The sequence below is a fragment of the Euprymna scolopes genome, chromosome 8, assembly GCF_053919585.1.
Source record: "Euprymna scolopes isolate OS-2025 chromosome 8, ASM5391958v1, whole genome shotgun sequence".
NCBI lineage: Eukaryota > Metazoa > Mollusca > Cephalopoda > Sepiida > Sepiolidae > Euprymna > Euprymna scolopes.
Window position 1 is genome coordinate 68,145,017 of NC_136489.1, and position 19,342 is coordinate 68,164,358.

Genomic DNA, 19,342 nt, shown 5'->3' on the forward strand with positions numbered 1-19,342 from the left:
TATATAACCATTTAAAATGTGTGGCCGGGTACAGCTAGTAAATATATAATATATAACCATTTAAAATGTGTGGCCGGGTACAGCTAGTAAATATATAATATATAACCATTTAATTTGTGTGGCCGGGTACAGCTAGTAAATATAAAATATATAACCATTTAAAATGTGTTGCCGGGTACAGCTAGTAAATATATAATATATAACCATTTAAAATGTGTGGCCGGGTACAGCTAGTAAATATATAATATATAACCATTCAAAATGTGTGGCCGGGTACAGCTAGTAAATATATAATATATAACCATTTAAAATGTGTGGCCGGGTACAGCTAGTAAATATATAATATATAACCATTTAATTTGTGTGGCCAGGTACAGCTAGTAAATATATAATATATAACCATTTAAAATGTGTGGCTGGGTACAGCTAGTAAATATATAATATATAACCATTTAAAATGTGTGGCCGGGTACAGCTAGTAAATATATAATATATAACCATTTAATTTGTGTGGCCGGGTACAGCTAGTAAATCTATAATATATAACCATTTAAAATGTGTGGCCGGGTACAGCTAGTAAATATATAATATATAACCATTTAATTTGTGTGGCCGGGTAGAGCTAGTAAATATATAATATATAACCATTTAATTTGTGTGGCCGGGTACAGCTAGTAAATATATAATATATAACCATTTAAAATGCGTGGCTGGGTACAGCTAGTAAATATATAATATATAACCATTTAAAATGTGTGGCTGGGTAAAGCTAGTAAATATATAATATATAACAATTTAAAATGCGTGGCTGGGTAAAGCTAGTAAATATATAATATATAACCATTTAAAATGCGTGGCTGGGTAAAGCTAGTAAATATATAATATATAACCATTTAAAATGCGTGGCCGGGTACAGCTAGTAAATATATAATATATAACCATTTAAAATGTGTGGCTGGGTACAGCTAGTAAATATATAATATATAACCATTTAAAATGCGTGGTTGGGTACAGCTAGTAAATATATAATATATAACCATTTAAAATGCGTGGCCGGGTAAAGCTAGTAAATATATAATATATAACCATTTAAAATGCGTGGCCGGGTACAGCTAGTAAATATATAATATATAACCATTTAAAATGCGTGGCCGGGTACAGCTAGTAAATATATAATATATAACCATTTAAAATGCGTGGCTGGGTACAGCTAGTAAATATATAATATATAACCATTTAAAATGTGTGGCCGCGTACAGCTAGTAAATATATAATATATAACCATTTAAAATGCGTGGCCGGGTACAGCTAGTAAATATATAATATATAACCATTTTAAATGCGTGGCCGGGTACAGCTAGTAAATATATAATATATAACCATTTTAAATGCGTGGCCGGGTACAGCTAGTAAATATATAATATATAACCATTTAAAATGTGTGGTCAGGTACAGCTAGTAAATATATAATATATAACCATTTAAAATGCGTGGCCGGGTACAGCTAGTAAATATATAATATATAACCATTTAAAATGCGTGGCTGGGTACAGCTAGTAAATATATAATATATAACCATTTAAAATGCGTGGCTGGGTAAAGCTAGTAAATATATAATATATAACCATTTAAAATGTGTGGCTGGGTACAGCTAGTAAATATATAATATATAACCATTTAAAATGTGTGGCCGGGTAAAGCTAGTAAATATATAATATATAACCATTTAAAATGTGTGGCTGGGTACAGCTAGTAAATATATAATATATAACCATTTAAAATGTGTGGCCGGGTACAGCTAGTAAATATATAATATATAACCATTTGAAATGCGTGGCCGGGTAAAGCTAGTAAATATATAATATATAACCATTTAAAATGCGTGGCCGGGTACAGCTAGTAAATATATAATATATAACCATTTAAAATGCGTGGCCGGGTACAGCTAGTAAATATATAATATATAACCATTTAAAATGCGTGGCTGGGTAAAGCTAGTAAATATATAATATATAACCATTTAAAATGCGTGGCCGGGTGCAGCTAGTAAATATATAATATATAACCATTTAAAATGTGTGGCCGGGTAAAGCTAGTAAATCTATAATATATAACCATTTAAAATGCGTGGCCGGGTACAGCTAGTAAATATATAATATATAACCATTTAAAATGCGTGGCTGGGTACAGCTAGTAAATATATAATATATAACCATTTAAAATGCGTGGCCGGGTACAGCTAGTAAATATATAATATATAACCATTTAAAATGCGTGGCTGGGTAAAGCTAGTAAATATATAATATATAACCATTTGAAATGCGTGGCTGGGTAAAGCTAGTAAATATATAATATATAACCATTTAAAATGCGTGGCCGGGTACAGCTAGTAAATATATAATATATAACCATTTAAAATGCGTGGCCGGGTACAGCTAGTAAATATATAATATATAACCATTTAAAATGTGTTGCCGGGTACAGCTAGTAAATCTATAATATATAACCATTTAAAATGTGTGGCCGGGTACAGCTAGTAAATATATAATATATAACCATTTAAAATGTGTTGCCGGGTACAGCTAGTAAATCTATAATATATAACCATTTAAAATGTGTGGCCGGGTACAGCTAGTAAATCTATAATATATAACCATTTAAAATGCGTGCCGGGTACAGCTAGTAAATATATAATATATAACCATTTAAAATGTGTGGCCGGGTACAGCTAGTAAATATATAATATATAACCATTTAAAATGTGTGGCCAAGTACAGCTAGTAAATATATTATATATAACCATTTAAAATGTGTTGCCGGGTACAGCTAGTAAATCTATAATATATAACCATTTAAAATGTGTGGCCGGGTACAGCTAGTAAATCTATAATATATAACCATTTAAAATGCGTGGCCGGGTACAGCTAGTAAATATATAATATATAACCATTTAAAATGTGTGGCCGGGTACAGCTAGTAAATATATAATATATAACCATTTAAAATGTGTGGCCGGGTACAGCTAGTAAATATATAATATATAACCATTTAAAATGTGTTGCCGGGTACAGCTAGTGAATATATGATATATAACCATTTAAAATGTGTTGCCGGGTACAGCTAGTAAATCTATAATATATAACCATTTAAAATGTGGGGTCGGGTACAGCTAGTAAATATATAATATATAACCATTTAAAATGCGTGGCTGGGTACAGCTAGTAAATATATAATATATAACCATTTAAAATGTGTGGCTGGGTACAGCTAGTAAATATATTATATATAACCATTTAAAATGTGTGGCCGGGTACAGCTAGTAAATATATAATATATAACCATTTAAAATGTGTGGCCGGGTACAGCTAGTAAATATATAATATATAACCATTTAAAATGTGTTGCCGGGTACAGCTAGTAAATCTATAATATATAACCATTTAAAATGTGTGGCCGGGTACAGCTAGTAAATATATAATATATAACCATTTAAAATGTGTGGCCGGGTACAGCTAGTAAATATATAATATATAACCATTTAAAATGTGTGGCCGGGTACAGCTAGTAAATATATAATATATAACCATTTAAAATGTGTGGCCGGGTACAGCTAGTAAATATATAATATATAACCATTTAAAATGTGTGGCCGGGTACAGCTAGTAAATATATAATATATTCTCAAATCACACAGACGTAGCTGGTAGCGCCACATATAGCTTCTCTATATCTCATTCCCTATCTCAGATGGTTACATTTCCGACACGTTTCCCAGACCAGCACGATCAACATGCCTCACTTCTAGATCTCTTTCTGACAACAGTTCCCAATGACTGTACAACAAATGCCTATAGCCCACTCGGGAATGCTGATCACGCTGTGATAATGGTAGAAATCAGCCTAAATTCTCGCCCTAAAACTGAAGACCCACTACTCAAAACAACGAGGTATTACAAAAAGGCTGATTGGGAAGCCATCAGGGAGCTCATCAGAGATGCCCCATGGCAAAATATCTTTACTCTTCCAGCGGAACAGTGTGCAAATGAGACAACTGAATGGTTCAAAACTGCTATTGAAGCACATGTTCCCGCACGGAAATACTATAGCAAGCCCCACTCCCCCCAATGGTTTACTTCTGCTTGTGCAGCTGCCATTTGTCAAAGGCAGCATGCGTTCCACAGATTCAACCGACATAAGTCCAGCTCAAATAAACAGAAGTTTATAGAAGCTAGAAATAATTGTAAGAGAGTGATAGACACAGCTAAGTCAGATTACTCTGAAACCACCAGAAAGCGCATCGAAGCACAGAAATTAGGAACCCGGGATTTTTGGAAAATCTACAACAGCGTAGTTAATAATGGACAGTCAATTATTCCCCCACTAACAAACAATAATGAGGTTGCTCGCACGGCAACTGACAAGGCTAATCTGCTTGCCAGTCGGTTTGCCTAAAACTCCACACTGAACTCGGTACACCACTCACTCCCTGATTTTCCTCTGCGAACAGACGCCACACTTGACGACTTGAAAATCACCCCTTCTCAGGTACATGCTATTATAAAAAACCTAGACACCTCAAAAGCATGTGGACCAGATCTCATCCTGGCTGTGCTATTAAAAAAATGCTCTGCCGAGGTTGCTCCAGTTCTGTCCAAACTTTACAATAAATGCCTTAACGAATCTTGTTTTCCCGACTGCTGGAAAACCGCCTCTGTGGTACCAGTCTTCAAGAATTCTCGTGAAAGAACTGACCCACTAAATTATCGCCCCATTAGCCTCCTCCCGCTTTTCGCCAAAATATTTGAGTCCTTAGTTAATCAAGCCCTAGTCCAGCACCTAACAGCTGCTAAACTCCTGACTGACAAACAATATGGATTCAGGCAAGCCCGTTCAACAGCAGATATCTTAACTGTAGTTTCTGAACGTATATACCGTTCATTGGATAAAACAGGGGAGGGTAGAGCGGTGGCCCTTGATATATCTAAGGCTTTTGACAGGGTATGGCACGATGGTCTTCTAAGGAAAATTAGATCATATGGAATCACTGGAAGAATTCATAACGTAATTAAATCCTTCTTAAGTAATAGAAAAATCAAAGTTGTCCTCGACGGACGTAAATCCAAACAATATGACATAAATGCGGGAGTGCCTCAGGGGTCTATCCTTGGACCTCTATTGTTCCTGATATTTATAAACGACCTCCCTGATAAAATTGTTTCGGAGATGGGTATATTTGCCGATGACACCACTCTCTATAACAGATATGAGGGGAAAACAAATGAACACATATCCAAGAAAATGGCAGAAACACTAGAGGATGACCTCCAATCCGTAGTGGAATGGGGACAAAAATTGTTGGTCTCATTCAATGCTGCTAAGACTAAGCTTGTTTCCTTCAATAACTACAAGAAACCTTCTCTACCACCAATAGCAATGGCCAAGAACACATTGCCTGAAAGTACTTCTTTTAAACTCCTCGGCCTAACGTTTATAGGGAATATGAACTGGAATAGATACATTGAGAGCATTGCCAAGGCTGCTGCAAGGAAGGTTGGCTCCCTCTACCGTGCTAGAAAACTACTTACGCCTGCCAGTATCCTATACCTCTATAAGGCAACCATTCGCCCATGGATGGAGTACTGTTGTCACATCTGGGCTGGTGCATCTGCTGCTTGTCTCTCGCTCCTGGACAGGGTTCAAAAAAGAGTCGCAAACCTGATAGGTCCTGAACTGTCATCTAGGCTTCAACCTCTGTCTCATCGACGAGATGTTGCATCCCTCTGCCTGTTCTACAAATACTTTAATGGTGAATGCTCTGACGAACTGCAAACACTTGTACCTCCCCGACGTAACTACCCCCGACAAACCCGACAAGCTACTAAGTCTCATCCCTTTACAGTGGAGATCCCTAGGTGCAAGAAAGCCTTTTACTCCAATAGTTTCTTCCCCAGAACTGCGGGTCTTTGGAACTCCCTTCCGGGATTCTGCTTTCCCAACTGCACTTATATGCAGAAGTTCAAGTGTAATGTTAACAAACATCTTTCTACTCTTCTCCCTTCATAATGACCCCGCTAATTAATTCCCTAATAGTAGCCCCCTGCTTCAAAGTGGCACTGTGCCTTGTTTGGGGTGAAAATTGAATAAAAAAAAAAAAAAAAAAAAAAATATATAACCATTTAAAATGTGTGGCCGGGTACAGCTAGTAAATATATAATATATAACCATTTAAAACGTGTGGCCGGGTACAGCTAGTAAATATATAATATATAACCATTTAAAATGTGTGGCCGGGTACAGCTAGTAAATATATAATATATAACCATTTAAAATGCGTGGCTGGGTACAGCTAGTAAATATATAATATATAACCATTTAAAATGTGTGGCCGGGTACAGCTAGTAAATATATAATATATAACCATTTACAATGTGTGGCCGGGTACAGCTAGTAAATCTATAATATATAACCATTTAAAATGTGTTGCCGGGTACAGCTAGTAAATATATAATATATAACCATTTAAAATGTGTGGCCGGGTACAGCTAGTAAATATATAATATATAACCATTTAAAATGTGTTGCCGGGTACAGCTAGTAAATATATAATATATAACCATTTAAAATGTGTGGCCGGGTACAGCTAGTAAATATATAATATATAACCATTTAAAATGTGTGGCCGGGTACAGCTAGTAAATCTATAATATATAACCATTTAAAATGTGTGGCCGGGTACAGCTAGTAAATATATAATATATAACCATTTAAAATGTGTGGCCGGGTACAGCTAGTAAATCTATAATATATAACCATTTAAAATGCGTGGCCGGGTACAGCTAGTAAATATATAATATATAACCATTTAAAATGTGTGGCCGGGTATAGCTAGTAAATATATAATATATAACCATTTAAAATGTGTTGCCGGGTACAGCTAGTAAATATATAATATATAACCATTTAAAATGTGTGGCCGGGTACAGCTAGTAAATCTATAATATATAACCATTTAAAATGCGTGGCCGGGTACAGCTAGTAAATATATAATATATAACCATTTAAAATGTGTGGCCGGGTACAGCTAGTAAATATATAATATATAACCATTTAAAATGCGTGGCTGGGTACAGCTAGTAAATATATAATATATAACCATTTAAAATGTGTGGCCGGGTACAGCTAGTAAATATATAATATATTCTCAAATCACACAGACGTAGCTGGTAGCGCCACATATAGCTTCTCTATATCTCATTCCCTATCTCAGATGGTTACATTTCCGACACGTTTCCCAGACCAGCACGATCAACATGCCTCACTTCTAGATCTCTTTCTGACAACAGTTCCCAATGACTGTACAACAAATGCCTATAGCCCACTCGGGAATGCTGATCACGCTGTGATAATGGTAGAAATCAGCCTAAATTCTCGCCCTAAAACTGAAGACCCACTACTCAAAACAACGAGGTATTACAAAAAGGCTGATTGGGAAGCCATCAGGGAGCTCATCAGAGATGCCCCATGGCAAAATATCTTTACTCTTCCAGCGGAACAGTGTGCAAATGAGACAACTGAATGGTTCAAAACTGCTATTGAAGCACATGTTCCCGCACGGAAATACTATAGCAAGCCCCACTCCCCCCAATGGTTTACTTCTGCTTGTGCAGCTGCCATTTGTCAAAGGCAGCATGCGTTCCACAGATTCAACCGACATAAGTCCAGCTCAAATAAACAGAAGTTTATAGAAGCTAGAAATAATTGTAAGAGAGTGATAGACACAGCTAAGTCAGATTACTCTGAAACCACCAGAAAGCGCATCGAAGCACAGAAATTAGGAACCCGGGATTTATGGAAAATCTACAACAGCGTAGTTAATAATGGACAGTCAATTATTCCCCCACTAACAAACAATAATGAGGTTGCTCGCACGGCAACTGACAAGGCTAATCTGCTTGCCAGTCGGTTTGCCTCAAACTCCACACTGAACTCGGTACACCACTCACTCCCTGATTTTCCTCTGCGAACAGACGCCACACTTGACGACTTGAAAATCACCCCTTCTCAGGTACATGCTATTATAAAAAACCTAGACACCTCAAAAGCATGTGGACCAGATCTCATCCTGGCTGTGCTATTAAAAAAATGCTCTGCCGAGGTTGCTCCAGTTCTGTCCAAACTTTACAATAAATGCCTTAACGAATCTTGTTTTCCCGACTGCTGGAAAACCGCCTCTGTGGTACCAGTCTTCAAGAATTCTCGTGAAAGAACTGACCCACTAAATTATCGCCCCATTAGCCTCCTCCCGCTTTTCGCCAAAATATTTGAGTCCTTAGTTAATCAAGCCCTAGTCCAGCACCTAACAGCAGCTAGTAAATATATAATATATAACCATTTAAAATGTGTGGCTGGGTACAGCTAGTAAATATATAATATATAACCATTTAAAATGTGTGGCCGGGTACAGCTAATAAATATATAATATATAACCATTTAAAATGCGTGGCCGGGTACAGCTAGTAAATATATAATATATAAGCATTTAAAATGTGTGGCCGGGTACAGCTAGTAAATATATAATATATAACCATTTAAAATGCGTGGCTGGGTACAGCTAGTAAATATATAATATATAACCATTTAAAATGTGTGGCCGGGTACAGCTAATAAATATATAATATATAACCATTTAAAATGCGTGGCCGGGTACAGCTAGTAAATATATAATATATAACCATTTAAAATGTGTGGCCGGGTACAGCTAGTAAATATATAATATATAACCATTTAAAATTCGTGGCCGGATACAGCTAGTAAATATATAATATATAACCATTTAAAATGCGTGGCTGGGTACAGCTAGTAAATATATAATATATAACCATTTAAAATGTGTGGCCGGGTACAGCTAGTAAATCTATAATATATAACCATTTAAAATGTGTGGCCGGGTGCAGCTAGTAAATATATAATATATAACCATTTAAAATGTGTGGCCGGGTACAGCTAGTAAATATATAATATATAACCATTTAAAATGTGTGGCCGGGTACAGCTAGTAAATATATAATATATAAGCATTTAAAATGTGTGGCCGGGTACAGCTACTAAATATATAATATATAACCATTTAAAATGTGTGGCCGGGTACAGCTAGTAAATAACACTTTAAAATGTGTGGCCGGGTACAGCTAGTAAATATATAATATATAACCATTTAAAATGTGTGGCTGGGTAAAGCTAGTAAATATATAATATATAACCATTTAAAATGTGTGGCTGGGTACAGCTAGTAAATATATAATATATAACCATCTAAAATGTGTTGCCGGGTACAGCTAGTAAATCTATAATATATAACCATTTAAAATGCGTGGCCGGGTACAGCTAGTAAATCTATAATATATAACCATTTAAAATGTGTGGCCGGGTACAGCTAGTAAATATATAATATATAACCATTTAAAATGTGTGGCCGGGTACAGCTAGTAAATATATAATATATAACCATTTAAAATGTGTGGCCGGGTACAGCTAGTAAATATATAATACATAACCATTTAAAATGTGTGGCCGGGTACAGCTAGTAAATATATAATATATAACCATTTAAAATGTGTGGCCGGGTACAGCTAGTAAATATATAATATATAACCATTTAAAATGGCCTACATAAATGCAATTACATTTCAGGATTAGTTGTACTTCATCAGGGATCAAATGTACCTATTTACAACGTCTCCCCATGGGACAGAGTTAGACACCAGGGTCGTTTTTTAAGGTACAAAAATAAAAAATTGTCTCAGTCGTGAAGGAGTTCTCCTCCACCGAAAGAGAACAAAAAATGGAAGTGTAGCATCTGAAGAACAGATACTACACTTTGATCTTGACCTGAAGGAGGGATCAAATGTAGCAATGAAAACAATTCATCGAAGAGGATGGGATTTTGATTTAATGGGAATTTTAATCAAAGATAAACAAAACAAATCAGACTATACAATAAATACCTCATCAAAATTATCATTCTCCTCCAGAATTACATAAAGAGTAGTGGCTGCAGAAAATCCAACCTTTTGACAGCAGAGCAGGAGACACTGGAAGAACAAAACAAATGGAGGATAGGTTTAAGTTTATTGCAACAAAATATGATTTAATTGGTTCTGCAAAGAATTAAAGTTTTGGTACTTCTTGAGATAAAAATCCTCAGCAACTACAGTCAAAACAATATTATGCAAAATTCTTATTGTGTAGAAACGTTTTTTTTTTCTTTTAAATTTTAAGATTTTTATGGACATGTGAATTAAAGTAGCCAGATAGGCCTTTTAAAGACTAGACCAAAAGTTAGTCCAACAGCATTATCTTTTCTTACAAATACTTAGATTTGTGTTTGCTTCATTTAAAGCATTCAAAATCGTAATCATTTACAAACTCTTTTCAAAAGTTTGTCAAACTTGAAAATTATAAATAAAAACCAAACAGGTGAAACTTAGCACTTGATATATTTAAAACCTCTGCCAAGGTCTGGTAGGATGGTCTTTTCATGAAAAGTAATTTGTATGGTATTAATACTGGACGAATATTTAATATAATTAGATTCTTCATTTCCAAAAAATAAAAAGCAGATCCAGATTATCTTCAATGGCTATACATCCAAACAACATGATATGAACACGAATGTACCCTAGGGATTAATCCTTGGACTTTAATTGTTCTTGATATTCTATATCTTTACAACGCTACATATGCACGGAGTCATGTTATCAGATCTTGGCTAGTACACCAACCACTAGTTTCTCCCTCTTAGGTGATGGTGGTCTAAAAATAGTCTCTAATAATCCTACATTGGCTACCAAGGTCAGCTCCTGTCCCATTGCTGTAATGTTGTAATGTTGCATCCCTGTGCATTTTTTACAAGTACTTCAATTGAATGTGCTCCGATGAACTTGCTGCTCTGGTGCCCCCTCGACGTAAATACACCCAACCAATCAGACAATCAGCTAAATCTCATCTATTCACTTTTAAGATCTTCAGCCGCTGAAAAGTTTTCTACTTTAATAACGTCTTTCCTCAAACAGCTTGCCTTTGGAATGCTCTCCCTGCTCCGTTTCCCTGACTGTATTAACATGCAGAAATTAAAATGTAATGTGAACAAAGATCTCACTGTACAACTCCCCACTTAGGATGGCTCCTTTAAATCTGACCCCTAATCCAAAATTACTCAAGAGTATGTTTGTTGAAGTGGTACGAGTTCATCAAAGCACATTTCATTATAATACTTGTAAAACAGCCATAGGGATGTAACACTTGGTTGACCTACTAAAGTTTAGAAATATTATTGTTAAACATCATAACAAAATTTGCATAGCATATATATTACTGCAGTTACAGAGGACTGTTATCTCAAGAAGCACCAAAATTTCCAAAGTTAAAATTTTCATATTTTGTAAAAATTTTGTGTCTAAAAATCTTTAGTATCAAAATCCATCCCCCCCCCCATCGAAATAATGTTGCACCTCTATATCTGTTTTACAAATAATTTAATGGAATGTAATCCGACAAACTCAGCACTAGTGTCTCCTCATTGTAAATACCTTCAACTAACCTGACAAACAGCAAATCCCAACCCTTCATGGTCAAGATATCTAGGTGCCAAAAAGCTTCCGAACTTAATAGTTTCTTCCTTCTTTGGAATTATATTTCAATTTCCTGCTTTCTTGACTGTAGTAATAGATTGGAATTTAAATGTAATGAGAATAGACATCTTGCTTCTCAACTCCCTAGAAAGTGTTTCAGTAGAAATGCTTACAAACAGTAGCCCACTTACATTCATATGCCTTGCTTACAGTTAAAAAAATATACCTTGATTGTGAAAATTGTCCAAGGGGAGATAACTGAATGTGAATGATCAGAGTAATTAATTACCTTGTGTCGCTGTATGCAAATCCATGTCACAAACATCACTCACCTGTTTCTTGAGTTGACTAAAGAAATCCTGGGTTTCTTTACTAAGAGATTCAGGACAGACCTTCATGGTAGCATCCATCTCTTTAAAAATGCCAGAATATTCTTCAGTTGTGTGCTGTGTGGGGAGATCGTGCAATCGAGGAAGCCAAGAGATTAACTCTAACTTGAATTGCAAATCTTGGTTCACAATCAACTCATCAGAAAAATCTCCCAAAAAGTCTGAAAATAAGAAATTCATTTTACTACAAACTGCAATGAAAAAAAAAAAAAAGTCTCAGAACTCCTTCTCACTAACGCCACAATTTGTTCTAATTCCTCTTAATATAAAATTCACAACACCAACTCACAACATTTACGCTCTCTTGGCTGTCCAAACCTTAATTCCCTGTCCTCTCCAATTGGTCCTTACAGCAACTATTCTCAACATATGCAAATTAATGGCATGCTAAAGTTTTTCTTTCCTTTCCTGACCCTGTTATCTGACAGGTCAAAAAGAGGCACTGCCACTTGTATGAGCAGAAGCTTCAATTGTAGTCAGTTAATGAACTTCCTAACTTCAGGCATGGTTGCTACCGGAAGCAGTGACAAGGCAAATCAGTTCCTTGGTTTGTTTTCTCACACATATATCTCCCCTGTGCATAAACACTTTTTTTTATGACATTTTTCTGATCGTTTTTTTATTTAATGATTACTGAAAAGATTTTTCGGTCCTATTTTAATCAAGAATTATTGAAATTATTTATTTTTTTTTTAAAGAATTATTAAAAACACCTTTTTAAATCTTTTAAAACTATTCTGGGAATATTATGTATTGGATACGTTTTTTATGATGTTTGAAATTCTATTCTTACATTTTCATAAACATATTTATTGTATAAATTCAAATAAAAAAAACAACATGTTTTTATAATTACATAAATATATATTTCTTATAAAATTTCAAATAAAATAAAAACTTTTTTTAATTTTGTTATTAAAAGTGTAAATAAAGAATTGTGTTATTTTTATCTTTTTATAACTTTGTTAATTTTTATTGCATGTTTTTCAGTAATATAAGTTTCTTATATTCTATTTAAATAAATCGCTTCACAATAGAAATACTGAAGACCAATAAAAGTGAAGGAACTGATTTGCCTTGTTACCGCTTCCGGCAGCAGCCACATTAGAAGTTAGGAAGTATGTGAGCTGACTATAACCGAATCTTCCATCATAGAAAGAAACTAGGCGAGGACATTGACGTATTAAAGACTGAGTAGAGACAATGAAAAAAAAACAATGGAAGTATGGAATGATAGAAATTCCATGAGCAGAGTTTCATTCCTAGAGATGTCCATTACTATTCGCAAATCAAACAGCTCTTTTTAGGGCTACTTTCAACAAACTACCTGTATGCAAACTATTTCTGCCTGCCTTCTGAGACTACCCTCTACAATCTGCTTGTCAGTCAGTTTGCCTCAAACTCCACACTGAACTCGGTACACCACTCACTCCCTGATTTTCCTCTGCGAACAGACGCCACACTAGACGATTTGAAAATCACCCCTTCTCAGGTACATGCAATCATAAAAAACCTAGACACCTCAAAAGCATGTGGACCAGATCTCATCCTGGCTGTGCTATTAAAAAAATGCTCTGCCGAGGTTGCTCCAGTTCTCTCCAAACTTTACAATAAATTCCTTAACGAATCTTGCTTTCCCGACTGCTCGAAAACCGCCTCTGTGGTACCAGTCTTCAAGAATTCTCGTGAAAGAACTGACCCACTAAATTATCGACCCATTAGCCTCCTCCCGCTTTTCGCCAAAATATTTGAGTCCTTAGTTAATCAAGCCCTAGTCCAGCACCTAACAGCTGCTAAACTCCTGACTGACAAACAATATGGATTCAGGCAAGCCCGTTCAACAGCAGATATCTTAGCTGTAGTTTCTGAACGTATATACCGTTCATTGGACAAAACAAGGGAGGGTAGAGTTGTGGCTCTTGATATATCTAAGGCTTTTGACAGGGTATGGCACGATGGTCTTCTAAGGAAAATTAGATCATATGGAATCACTAGAAGAATTCATAATGTAATTAAATCCTTCTTAAGTAATTGAAAAATCAAAGTTGTCCTCGACAGTCATACATCCAAACAATATGACATAAATGCGGGAGTACCTCAGACGTCTATCCTTGGACCTCTTATTCCTGATATTCATAAATGACCTCCCTGATAAAATTGTTTCGGAGATGGGTATATTTGCCGATGACACCACTCTCTATAACAGATATGAAGGGAAAACAAATGAACACATATCCAAGGAAATGGCAGAAACACTAGAGGATGACCTCCAATCTGTAGTGGAATGGGGACAAAAATGGTTGGTCACATTCAATGCTGCTAAGACTAAGCTTATTTCCTTCAATAACTACAAGAAACCTTCTCTACCACCAATAGCAATGGCCAAGAACACATTGCCTGAAAGTACTTCTTTTAAACTCCTCAGCCTAACATTTACAGGGAATATGAACTGGAATAGATACATTGAGTGCATTGCCAAGGCTGCTGCAAGGAAGGTTGGCTCCCTCTACCGTGCTAGAAAACTACTTTGGCCTGACAGTATCCTATACCTCTATAAGGCCACCATTCGCCCATGTATGGAGTACTGTTGTCACATCTGGGCTGGTGCATCTGCTGCTTGTCTCTCGCTCCTGGACAGGGTTCAAAAGAGAGTCGCCAACCTGATAGGTCCTGAACTGTCATCTAGGCTTCAGCCTCTGTCCCATCAACGAGATGTTGCATCCCTCTGCCTATTCTACAAATACTTTAATGGTGAATGCTCTGACAAACTGCAAACACTTGTACCTCCCCGACGTAACTACCCCCGACAAACCCAACAAGCTACTAATTCTCATCCCTTTACAGTAGAGATCCCTAGGTGCAAGAAAGCCTTTTACTCCAATAGTTTCTTCCCCAGAACTGCGGGTCTTTGGAACTCCCTTCCAGGATTCTGCTTTCCCAACTGCACTGATATGCAGAAGTTCAAGTGTAATGTTAACAAACATCTTTCTACTCATCTCCCTTCATAATGACCCCGCTAATTAAGTTCCTAATAGTAGCCCCCTGCTTCAAAATGGCACTGTGCCTTGTTTGGGGTGAAAATTGAATAAAAAAAAAAAAACAACCAGCAAACTCCAGTACTTCTTGCAGCTTCCAGCACTTCCTGCTGCCTTCAGTGCCTCCTGCAGTTACCAGAGCTTGCTAACGTCCAGCTACCTGTTCCAGTTGAAACTGATATCTAACTGCCCTCTCTCAGTGCCTACTGCCGTTTAACTACCTGTTCCAGAGCCCATTAATGTCTGGTTGTCCATTCTAGAGCCCATTAATGTCTGGTTGTCCGTTCCAGAGCCCACTGACGTCCAGTTACCCATTCCAATGCTCGCTGATGTCTAGCTATTTGTTCCATCACCTGCTGACATCTAGCTACCTTTTCCACTGACGTCCAACTACCTGCTTCAGAGCCCATTGACATCCAGCAGCCAGTTTCCAGTGACTGATCCTATCTCACTCGGACTGATCACCATTATATGATCTCCATTACCTACAAGTTTACTGCTTTTGTTTTCTTGTTAAATAAAACACGATATTCATCATCTTTAAATGAATATCAGTGTCTCTCCTTGTTCTTTGCTATTACAATTATCTTTTTGCCTTTGTGTCTAATTGTAGTTCTACAGTTGATTAGCACCTTTACAGCATTTCTCGACCTCCTCTAACAACTATATATTTTCTGTCCTCGATCAATGAACGAGAAATCCTAATAGATCATGATAATGTTTGGGGTGCATTCATTTTTGCCCACATTAAAAACTGACCTTGTGTCTAATTTTGCCTTCGTGGGGTGGTAAGTACATAGGGCCATGAATGCGGAATAAAAGAAATAAAACATGCTTAACACAATGTATTTATATGCGGGTTAGAATTGTTTATTAAATAAAAAATATAAATGAAAAAACGAAAATCAACTTGTATATCAATAAATTAAAAAATTTATAAAGATAAATTAGAATATGTATTTTTCAGCTATCCTAAAAGGGGCACCCTATGTTTGGGAAAAAATTTAAATTGCCTCGGTTTAGAAAGATTTATATTCATTAACAATGACTAATGATAGAAAAGATTAAAAAATCAGGTCAAATTTTAGTTTCTTTCCACCTTAACAATCACCTTTAAAATGACAACTTTTAAAGGTTTTCGGGTATGCTGAAAACGAATATAGTATTTAAATTTTGCGCAAACAAATAGTTTTCCGGATATTTAGCAATCACTGCGAGTCATTTTGTATGTGCAAACGCTTGCATATTTCTGACGCGCGTGCATACGTATACAAAAATGGCCACCAACCACTGATAACATAAGGCATTACATTACTTAATATTGGGAAAACTGTTTGTTTGCACCTAATCACATTCGTTTTTAGCATACCTGGGAACCTTTTAAAATCGTCATTTTAAAGGTGATTTTTAAGGTGGAAAGAAAGTAAAAATTTACCGTTTTTCGTAAATTTTGAATACGTTTATTACTGTGACATGACAATTAAGCGGCTTTCGTTAAGAGTCGTACTTCTTTGTTTACAAGGCTATTCGACGGAAGTAACTTGAGACAAATTTTAAAGTACAGACGACCAACACTATATATAATGTAGTTTTTTTGGTACTCCATGCACTTATTGATCCGTGCTGAAATAATAACGTTATTATTTAAAAAGCCATTCTTAACATGGGGAGGGGAGGGTGTTTTGTACCTATTCTGTACCTTACAATTGAATAAAAACACATATAAACTTTAATTAAACTTGGAAATACGATTTAAAAAAATAGCGCGGATCAGTAAGTGCATTAGCACCAAATATAAAAATAGAAATTTCAGGTTTGTATTACTGTACACATAGATTCGAAAAAGTTGTCAAAAAACAAATATAGAACAAATAAATGTTATCAAAGGCAAGATAAGTTACTTTTCTACCTAACTGGATATAATTCACGTGTTTTTATTCAGTGTAACATGTTTATTCAGCTCGAAAAACATGCAATGTTTACCGATGTATTGGAAAATTCAAAATGGCAGCCGACTGTCTCTCGGAGAGGGTACGTTTGGGAAAAGGTATTATAAATAATAAACTAGACAAAATACTGTTAGAAAACAACCGAATACATGTCAACTTATGTCACGGTAACATACATTGAGCGAATTTCTAACAGTATTTTGTCTAGTTTATTATTTATAATACCTTTTCCCAAACGTACCCTCTCCGAGAGACAGTCGGCTGCCATTTTGAATTTTCCAATACATCGGTAAACATTGCATGTTTTTCGAGCTGAATAAACATGTTACACTGAATAAAAACACGTGAATTATATTCAGTTAGGTAGAAAAGTAACTTATCTTGCCTTTGATAACATTTATTTGTTCTATATTTGTTTTTTGACAACTTTTTCGAATCTATGTGTACAGTAATACAAACCCGAAATTTCATTCAAACAGTCTTTATTTGAACTTTTATAACAAAATTATAACCTCTATAATAAAAAATATGGGTAAATGTGACTATCAGAATACTCTGGCCAAATCACAGCTACAAAATCGTTCCAGCCCATCAAACTTAAAAACCGAATCAGAAACTCGAAAACGAAATGTAACGAAAATATTTATTTATTTATTTTTTCGCTGCACTTATTTTTTATTTATTTTTTAAATTTATTTATTTCAGTTCAAGTACGCATTTACCAGAAAAGATGTATTTTCCCGTTATTATTTTAGTAAGAACGAATTACATAATCTTTCTTACTAAAATAAAATTGTTAATTCTTTTATTTTTTCCATGCATACTTGAATAAAATTCACTGAAAATGAAATGAAATTAAAAAAAAAAACTTAACATTAAACAAAATTTATCTGAAGACACTTCTACCGAATGGCTTTGTAAACAAAGTGCCAATCTTAACAAAAGCCAATTAACTTTTACCAAATCGTTTTTAATTTTTGGATATGTTCATTACTGTGGCATGACAATTAAGAAAATACCATTGGTTTTACTTGAAATTCAATATTTCAATTTTCGAATGTCGCTATTATAACGAATGCTAATTTTTTTAACAACAAAAACAAACAATTTAGCGTCCTAAATTCTCTCATGAAAAACTAATCTTAGGAACTTAGTAAAACGGAGTTATCTCCCTCAGCACACTGCAACGAATGCAAAAGCGCCAATTATTCTTCTACCTACTTGAAGTTTTTGGCGTTTTAACTTCTTTAAAAGCATTTATTTAATTTGAAATACAAGTAGTATCGAGTGCTTAAAGTTAGAACAGTAACAAAATGGCAGATATGCGCTTTTTATATTTGAAGTCGCTCAAAAATAAAGAAAAATACTGATAGAAATCCACCCAATAAATGTCATGAAAACCTCAAAATCGATAGAGCATTTTAAAGTTCTTGATATCTTTTCAGATAGAGCTTTATAACAATAATAAACAAGTAAACGTGTCTAATAAAACATCGTGACGAAAACCTGTGAGAAGTTGTTTGTAATTTTACTTACTTGCCGCACGAACATATTTGCTTGAAGTTGGTTCGAATTTCTCGGCCCATTCTCTTAGGGCAGATTGGCAATAATAATCCAAAATCCAACAATTAACTGCATTTATCAACGGACCAAAAGGCATTTCCCGTGACGCCATTTTTTATAAATGAAATATAAACATTTGAAGCGAAAAAAACCGCTTTTTTTTTTAGCCGGTGAACATTAAAAATATGTCCCCGTATTAAAAAACATCCTTTTCGAAATAGGAAGACAAATCGGAAGTTTTTAGTTTATATGAATTTATAATGAACAAGTGAAGCAAGCATGCATGCATGCATGCATGCATGCATGCCCCCCCCCCATGAGTGCACAGTGAATGAGGCATAAAAAATGACGAAGTTCAGCATTTGCAACGCCCATTTAGCCCCCAAAGGCTCCAGGGGACGTCAAATCCTGGTGAAAAAGAACAGATGGTGTAGTTTTAAACCTTAACATATGTAAATTTGAGTGCAAAACTGCTAAATAGATGTACAGAAAATTGCACATCGGGATAATTTTAATCTAACAAGATATAACAGTAAGTTGGTTGTTTTTGAATTTTTATATCTAAAAGGAAGTCGAATATTTTATTTTATTTATTTTTTAAAACTGCAAAACAAACAATTTTTATATGAGAGTATTTTTCAGTCCGTTTTTTTAATAATAAATAAAACTTTTCATTGAGTATTTCCAAATATTTTAAAGTTAGAAGCATTTTCACAACAGTTTTTTTTAATTAAAACAATTGATGCATTCAATATTTTAGCACTAAGCGTAATTTA

The 19,342-nt window shown here is 35.1% G+C and overlaps 1 protein-coding gene across 2 annotated transcripts in view; it reads right to left on the reverse strand.

The window, feature by feature from the left end:
- The window catches only part of LOC145283599 (uncharacterized), a 78,769-nt gene extending 60,018 nt beyond the window's left edge, over positions 1-18,751 (reverse strand). The window contains exons 1-3 of one of the 2 annotated variants that reach the window (XM_080132535.1): positions 18,540-18,751; positions 11,963-12,180; positions 10,005-10,091 (exon numbers count right to left, since the gene is read on the reverse strand). In XM_080132535.1, the coding sequence (XP_079988661.1) occupies positions 10,005-10,091; positions 11,963-12,180; positions 18,540-18,678 (444 nt within the window). In that variant the 5' untranslated portion in view covers positions 18,679-18,751. The remainder of the gene's footprint in view (positions 1-10,004; positions 10,092-11,962; positions 12,181-18,539) is intronic. The other variant, XM_080132536.1, reaches the window with a different exon arrangement.
- Positions 18,752-19,342: the final 591 nt, after the last annotated feature.